This window comes from Rhea pennata, chromosome 9 (genome assembly GCF_028389875.1).
Source record: "Rhea pennata isolate bPtePen1 chromosome 9, bPtePen1.pri, whole genome shotgun sequence".
NCBI classification, from domain to species: domain Eukaryota; kingdom Metazoa; phylum Chordata; class Aves; order Rheiformes; family Rheidae; genus Rhea; species Rhea pennata.
This window is the reverse complement of record NC_084671.1, coordinates 5,693,560-5,701,887: the sequence shown is the minus strand read 5'-3', so window position 1 is coordinate 5,701,887 and position 8,328 is coordinate 5,693,560. Positions and strand designations below refer to the sequence as shown.

Below are 8,328 nucleotides of genomic sequence, written 5' to 3'. Positions count from 1 at the left end.
TCGCCCGGCCGGGGCCGCAGGGCTGCGAGCGGGACGGAGCGCGGGTGTTCGGGGCCCCGGGCAGTGGGCAGGGCTGAGCCTATCGTGGGTGTCGGGGCACAGTCCTGTCCTCGCCCTCCTCCTCCTGCTCCTTCTCCTCCAGCCGCCCGGCTCGGGGTGCAGAGGTTTTAGCTGAGCCCCTGCTCGACTGCGGGGTGTCGCACAGCAGCTGCCTAGTCCTAAAAATGTTCTATCAGCAAATTAAGAATAATTACGGGCATCAAGGACGGCTTTGCGTCTGTTGGGTGTTCGGGAAGGGGGGAGCGAGTGGGACGTGGTGCCCTCGCCCTACGGCACTGCAGCTGCGTATTTCTCGCGCGTGGGTGCCGAGGCCACTTGGCGTGGCGTGAGGGGAGGGCTGCCGTGGGGGCCGGCCCCGATCCGCAGCACCGGCAGCCGGGGGAGGGGGAAGGGGCGATGCTGAGGATTTTATTAAAACAAAAAGTTGAGCAGCGTGTATGTACTGGCGCAGCACCGAGCCTGAAAGATTGTAATTTTCTTTTATGGTGTCTGGCAGGATTTGCAACAGATATTAATGGGAACATAAATAGCGCATGGAAGGTATTGAGCAAAACTGTTTAATGCAAGGAGGTTGTACCAGAGGAAAATCTATATGTAGTTTGGATTGATTCATACCTCGGACACAGCCACCCCCTAAAGGAGTTCCCAGTTTCAGCACGCTCCCTCTTTGAGTGGCAAACCCTGTAATTAAAACAGATTAGAGCGGTCGGTGTTACTGTTTTAAAAGCGCCTTTTCTGCCCAACTGGTGGGAGCTGAGCTGAGTTCAAGGTGGGGAAAGTGTGTGCGCTGAAAAAGTATACAATTTAATGATATGCATACCTAATCAAACTATATTTCCCTGTCTATATATTCGCAGAGATCTATGATAATTGCGGCCGGATGAGAATACACTATTTAAATATTGCAAAGACGCCAGAGCAGCATTAATATTACATAAAAAGCCAGCAAGAAAGTGTAATTTATTCCACTCTCCAACTCTTGCCACGGCGGGAGCAAAAGCGATTTCTGCCGCTATAAATACTGGCGGGCGCGCCGGTCCGCGGAGCCCGCCGCTCCGCTCCGCGGCGGCGGCAGCACCCCCGCGCCGGGGCCGCGCCGGCGGCGGCGGCGGCTCCGCGCGGCACGGGGCAGGGGCCGGCGGGGCGGCGGGCGGCGCCGGGGGAGCGGGCGCGGCGGCCCCGGCGCGGCCCGGCCCCGGTGCCGGCTGTCAGGGTCCCCACCGGCAGTGATGGATCGCTGCAAACTTTTTTTGGCGGCGCTGAAATGTTGAAGAGCGGGGGGGAGCCGCCCGTGCGCATGTGCGAAGGTGTCCAAACTGACAATGCTGGAGAGATAGCGAGCCGGGATTGAGAGAAAGGGAGAGTGTGTGTGCGGGAGAGGGAGAGGAGAGAGGGAAAGGGGGAGCGAAAAAGGAGGAAAAGCTCCAGGAGGAAAAAAAATAAAGCCCCCCCCCGCCAGCATCGGCCGCGGGACTGGCAGCATGCGATCCAAAGGCAGGGCGAGGAAGCTGGCCGCAAGTAGGTGCAATACCCCTTTCTCTTGGCTTTTCACCCTCGCTCTCTGCCATGTTGCATAGACATGTCTGATGCGCCGCGGAGCTCGCAGGCAACCTGCAGCATCCCCGGCCCGGCCCGGCCCGGCCTCGGCCCCGGAGCCGGCCCGGCGGGCGGCAGCGCATCCCGGGCGGGGGGGGGGGGCGGGGGCCGCGGCCGCCGGGAGACGGCTTGGGGGCTGCGGGGCGCCCGGCGGGAGGTGGGGAAGGAGTTGAGGAAAAGTTCAGTGGCGAGCGCTGGAAGTTGCTGCTGCTGCCGGGGGCTGGAGGGGGGGGGTCGAAGGGGGGGGGTTGCGAGAGGCTCCGGGCCCTATAGTGGGCGCTGTCGGCTGTCTGCAAGGGCTGGGGGCTGTGTGTGTGCGTGCGTGTGTGTGCGCGTTCGTGTGTGTGCACATCCATGCACACGGGGGTGGGGAGGGGGGAGCCAGTGGCGAGTCTGCCGCAGGCTACGGGGGGAAGCGGAGACCCCCGCGCACAGGCTGCCGGTGCAGGACTCACGGGGCCCCACTGGCCCTGCTCGCCCCGGGGGCTTCTGCGCCAAATGAAAAAAAAAAAAAAAAAAAAAAAAAAAAAAAGCCCAAGACATTATATGTGTAGGTGTGTGTAGCCGGGTAAAATGAAGCGCAGCCGGGCACGGGAGCGCTGCATGCGCGGAGAGCCCGCGGTGCTGCAGGGAGGCTCTGCACGGGGAGCCCTGGTGGTCCCCAGCGCGCAGCCCCGCGGGCGCTGTCAGCCGCGGCGCGGAGGGGCGCGGAGCCGGGGCGGCCCCCGCGGGAGGGGCCGGCGGCGGGGCCGGGCGCGGGGCAGCGGGAGCCGCCCGCAGCTCCACCGCGATGCGCCGGGGCGAGCGGGGCCGCCGGACACCGCGGAGCAGTTCCCAGCCTGCTGGAGTCACCCGTTAAAAGTTGATCTAAATGTTGTAATTTCAGGCGCCTTTCCAGCACTTTTTGTACAGTTTGACCGCCCGAAGGTCTCTATTCTGCTAGGCTAGGTCTCAGCCATCGACACGCAAATGCCGATTTATTTAATTATTTGTCTTATGCTCACTCCATCTGTTTCGCCCTTATGATAGGGATCTTTGCTTCTAACTGTAGCATTTTTTTTAAGAGGGAAGCAACAACAAAACTTCGCCAGCTTTCGCGTCCTATTTTAAAAGCAGCTGTCTTTATTTTCATTGACACATCTGGGCAAGTTTCACTTGAATTTCATGTCGATTGCAACTTGCATTCTCCACTGAAAAAAATGAGCAGTCAAAAAAAAGTCAGATGAAATGTTGCATAAGTTGCGTGACGTAAAAAGCAGATGCTTATTTACTTTTTATTTGTTAAGGGAAAAAATAGAACAGCGTGGAAAAGGGGAAGGAAAAGATCTCTCTGGATCATCATCATCTTTTCCTTGAAACTTAACAATAACAGCAACAACCTGCATTTGATTAGGTGATTTAAAAGCGGATAATATAGTGCACACAATTTGAAAACAAACATATTACTAAATCTCCAGGTTACCATCCCTGCTTTGGGGCTAATTATGTAAAAAAAAAAGCGGCGTCCCCTACCAAACCATCAGGTTTCCTTTCCTTTCCTTTCTTTTCCTTCTCTTTCATGTATAACGTTGCAGGGCTCTTGCTGCCGCTGCTCTGCAGGGATAGATCTGACCATTTGAAAAGTTTCTTATTTGGGCTGCATGTCTTGGCTTTCGCTGCTGCAACAGCAGTTTCCCCCAGACAGATGCGTTGCATTATATAATCTTTCAGTTACGGTCCGTCCATAAAGGAAATCATATTTAAAAAGCTGGGATTTTTGTATTTTGAAATACTGTTTCTTTTCCCCCGAAGAGCGTCTCGGTTTGATGGCAAGTGGAAGGAGGATTGTGTGCGACCCCTGTAATTTAGTCGTTCAATAAGAAAAGTTTTCAGTTTTTCAGTTCTTTCTTTCTATGCTGTGAATAAAAAACATTTTGTATAGCCTTCACGCTATTCACGCTTTCCACGCTATTACGTGGAAAATCGTATAAATCGGGATCAAATTCAGTTCTTTTATTATTTCACTTTTACTTCTTTGTGCGTGAAATAAAAATCGCCCCGATTGTGTGATTTTCGCTAATATTCAGGAAAGCTCTTTGCTTGCAATTAAGGGAGAATATCTGAAGAGCGCAGTTACTTAGCCTCTGTATAAAATTGAAAAAATATTTTTAGGGATCCTCCCCCCCCCCCCCAAAAAAAAAAAAGGAGAAAAATCAGAAGAAACAAAAGAAGCTACGCTGGGAACAGCCAGTGAATTTTTTAAATATTCAGCTGTAAAAATAAGGGAAAAGACGAGCTAAACTCTTTCTCCCTCCCACATTTCTGGAAGGCGGGCTGACGGGGAGCCGTGCGCGGAGCCCGGCCGGGGGTGCGGGAGAGCGCGGCCGGCGTGCGGGGCCCGGCGGCCGCGGTGTGCGGGGCCCGGCGGCCGCGCCGCGCTGCACCTGCGCGGCCCGCGCCGCTCCGCGCTCCGCTGGGGCAGGCCCCCGGCCCCCGGGGCAGCCGCTTTTCTGCTCCGCTGAGTTTGTGCCCACCTGATGAAATCGTATCCCCGAATAACCCCCGCCCCAGCACGGGTCCGCTGCAAGCCCGCACGCTGCCGGAGCCCTGCAGCCAGCCCAGGGGTAGCCCCGAGCCACCCAGTAGCCTCATAAAGGGACAGAAGGTGATCAGATTAGGGGAACACACGTGAATAAGGAGGCACTTGTTACTTTTACACTTTATCACCACTTTTTTACAGGCAATTTAGTGCAGCCAAGGTAGATCCAGATCCCTCTAACCATCTGAGATAGTAAAATAACACTTTCCTAAGTTTCAGCAGGTTTTCCTGCGCCTGTAATTTGCCTCAGTCTAGTACTTAAAAGCCTTGATTGAAAAACAGAGCTGGCAAGTTTATTTGCCTGTTTAAGACTCTGTCCGGGAATTTGTTTTTGAGAAGGAGAATGTTTGCCATGTCCAGGCTCTCAGCCCTTGTAGCGAGGCTGTTTATTTGCCATTACTTTACCATTACCTCTGCCTTAGTACGTCTTTATTGCGGTTGGCACTTTGTGTACATACGCTCCCCAGCCCTGCAGCCCGGCGCAGCTCGCCGTAGCGCGGGGCAGGCGAGTAAGGCGCTGCCGGCGGCGGAGGCGCTGGCGGGAGGCGGCGCAGCCCGGCGGCAGTGCGGGGAGACACCTCGCCCCGCGCCTCGGCGCTGCCGCCTCGCCGCCGCTCGTCTTCGGCCGCGCCGCTGCCTGCCGCCGGCTCGGCCCCGGCCCCGGGGAGCCTCCGCGCGGAGCACCGGCCCCGCCGCCCTCGCCCGCCACGGCCCGGCGCGGCGCTGTCCCCGGCTGCCTTCTGAGCGGCGGGCTGCAGGCACGGGAGCCTCCGAGGGACGGCCGAGACGTTCCCATTATATGCCGGGCACATTTTCGCGAGGCACTTCATTAACCCTTTTCAGGATGGAGAGCATGTGTGTGGCTCTTCTTTCTCTTTCTTCTCTTTTCTTTTTTCTTTTCTTCTCTTTTCTTTTCTTTTCTTTTCTTTTCTTTTCTTTTCTTTTCTTTTCTTTTCTTTTCTTTTCTTTTCCCTTTCCTTTCCTTTCCTTTCCTTTCCTTTCCTTTCCTTTCCTTTCCTTTCCTTTCCTTTCCTTTCCTTTCCTTTCCTTTCCTTTCCTTTCCTTTCCTTTCCTTTCCTTTCCTTTCCTTTCCTTTCCTTTCCTTTCCTTTCCTTCTCTCTTTATCCCTTTATCACTTTCTTTATCTCTATTTCTTTCTCTCACACACTTTCCCACTTCTGTCTGTCTTTTTCTGTCTCTCTCTTTCCCTCTCGCCCTTCTTCTCCTCCCCCTCCTCCTTCTTTCTCTCTCATTCTCTCATTCTCTTGTTCACTCTCTCACTTTCATGTCTCTTAGTCAGGCTCAATAGACTTCATTGATTTCGGGAACAACTTTCTGCCACTCGGGCCAGCACTGCCATTACGGTGCTGAGCAGCCCCTCAAGCATCCCCTTGAGGAGCAGCCCCTCGCCTGCTCCCCGGTCCTCCCGGCGGCTTCCCCGGCAGGGCTGGGCAGTCCACGGTGGTGGTGGGGGGGGGGGGGGGAGAAAAAGAGACACAAAGAAAAAGGACAGTCTGAAAGGCGAGCTCGTTATTAATATAGCCCTGCTTGTAAATGAAAAATGTAACCCTTGTTAATTAACGCTGTTTACATGGGGTACAAGAAACTTAAGAAATGTTTCTACAAAGGGGAAGGAACTGTTTACAAAACTCTTTCAAAAGTGTGACATATTGCTGCAGTTCCAGCACTAAAAAGCCAAACACACTTACACGCCTTTGAAGTTGGCTGGCTGAGGCAACATTATTTGACTCGGATTCAGATATTGCTTGTGGGTATAACTAATGGCTTTTACCTATTTAGTGGGCTGGGAGGGGCGAGGGCCTGGGCGCCGTGGCCATTGGGTCCCTCCAGAGAGCCGAGCCTGGCTCCCTGCCAGCTCTGTACAATGTCAACATTGAATATTTGAATTCCCAGACTCTATTTAACAAGTTTCTAAATAAATAAACTCATTGTGTGTCTGTGTTTAAAATTATTTCACCTCTTTCATAAAAGCTACAGCATCTTATTACACTGGCCTCTCAGGCAGCTTTTCCCCCTTTTCTTTCCAAACAAACACAAACAGAGCTGAGCGTATTTTTTTACTGCCTTATATCTCTTCCTCTCTCTCCTTTCTCTCTCTGTCCCTCTCCTTATGAAGCGTGAGTGGAAGCCGTTTGGACACCCCACAAGGTACTTAGTGGGACTGCTCTGTGCACCATGCTATCTAATCATAACTAAAAACAAAGCCAGGTTCAGAAAGTCAGTTAAATATTAATCATTTCTAAAAGGAGGCCCATGTGAGTGCCATTGCTGTAGCAGTGCCCTGTAGATACTCAATCATTTTGGCTGCTGTACCATAGGCGGGCTCCAGGGACAGCTTTCATTGTTGTTGCCATAAATGGCTATTAGTGTTCATATTCACCTATTCACCTAGTTATTTAAGCTCATGTATGTGTATATGTGTCTCTGTGTGCATGCGTGTGCATTTGTAACACTTCTGTTTTTGGCAAGGAGCTATATATAAAAACCTGTATATATGGGATCACATACAGAGAGAAAGGCAGGTAAAATACATTTGGTATCAGCAATTGCAGTTAATGTATGTTCTTGTTTAGAGATGAAGTGCAGTATCTATAGATTTCTGAGGGTGCTGGTGGCCTGTACACCTACATACGTACATCTGTACATCTGTACAGCTTTGAAATTTTGTGGACCTGTACAGGGCGCACAGACACAGAGTTGATGTGTGTGTGGACTTCACCACTATATACAAGCCTATATGTTGTTCCTTGGGATATTTCCTAAATGTGCTAATTATGTACTTCTGTGGTGGCACTATTTGTTGTAAAATATTTATTGACTTCACATATAAGTCAAGTATCCAGACAGAGAAGATATTTCTGGCTGTCTTGGAGAGTACAGTTCTCTGATAAAGCCATCTAAGTTGCTGAAGAGCAGGTACATAGTGTGGTAAAACAAAAGAAAAGCATTAGTGGTTACTCCAACCTGCTGGAGGGAGGATGAGAAAAGGGCACTGGGGAAGCAGAAGGAGTTTTATAAATCTCAGCTAATGAGGCCTTGTCCGCAGAAATTGCCTTGCTTTGCTGTAAACCAATTTCTAAACAGATATACTTTAACTCCAGAAGGGCCTGTTCAGACACTCAGGTTTCCAACCAATAATTCATCATATTTGTTTATTTAAAGTTTAACTAGGTTTGCTGTCATTTTTGGAGCAACTCAGTGCTCTTTTGCCATCATTTAAAACAACCAATTCTATATTGTTTTACTTTAGTTAGACAAGAAATGGCTTAAAGAGAAGCTATAAGTTCCTACATGAAAAGCAAAAAGAAGTTTAATCATACATGGCTTTTCAAGCTAGCAAATGTAAGTATAATATTATCCAGCAGACAGAGCTAGAACTAGACAAATGCAGATTAGAAATACAGTTTATATTCTAAGTACTGAAGGTATTTAACCATTAAAACAATTTATTGGAGAGCTGGGTAGATTTCAACATCACTGGAATTCCTTTTTTCTTAATTAAGGTTGGCTGTTTTTCTAAAAAGATATGAGCTAATCCAAACAGGAATTAATTTAGGGAATTCCTGTAGCCTGTATAATATAGGAGGTCAGAGCAGACCATTCTTCTTGGTTTTATAATCTATGCACCTAGTTAAAGCACTGCAGTTTCATATGAAGACGAGACCCAAGGCTGCAATCACAGGAATGCATTTTCAAAAACTAAATGGCCATTAAAAACTGAGTTCAGTTCAGACAGCAGAGAATGAGCATCTTGCTCAGAATCTACTGCTCTTTTGCTTCACTGCTGCTGTTCATACATACTGCAGGCAGCCCTGGTATTGCTCTGGTGCTGGACTTGGGGATGCCCTGCCCCACTACATTCAAGTGCCAAGCATGGGGAAAAGGCCCACAGGTGGACTTTATGGACAAGACGGGAAGGAGAAATAGGATACACAAGTTGGGGGTAGAAGGGGGAGAAGGGAGGAGGGCTGGGATCACAAAGCTGCAATTACAGAAGCTGTTGTATAATGGCTTTCCAGTGGTTTCCTGCCATACTCTTACTCTCATTTGGTTACCTCTGCAGTTTTTTAAAA

General features: G+C 50.7%; 1 protein-coding gene across 6 annotated transcripts in view; it reads left to right on the top strand.

Annotated features, from left to right (window-relative positions):
- The first annotated feature begins 1,313 nt into the window (after positions 1–1,313).
- Positions 1,314–8,328, top strand: part of MECOM (MDS1 and EVI1 complex locus) — a 359,475-nt gene continuing 352,460 nt past the window's right edge. For 3 of the 6 annotated variants that reach the window (XM_062582201.1, XM_062582198.1, XM_062582199.1), the window contains exon 1: positions 1,330–1,578. In XM_062582201.1, coding sequence (XP_062438185.1) covers positions 1,542–1,578 — 37 coding nt within the window. In that variant the 5' untranslated portion in view covers positions 1,330–1,541. Of the gene's footprint in view, positions 1,579–8,328 lie in introns of all 6 variants that reach the window. The other 3 variants (XM_062582202.1, XM_062582197.1, XM_062582204.1) reach the window with 3 other exon arrangements.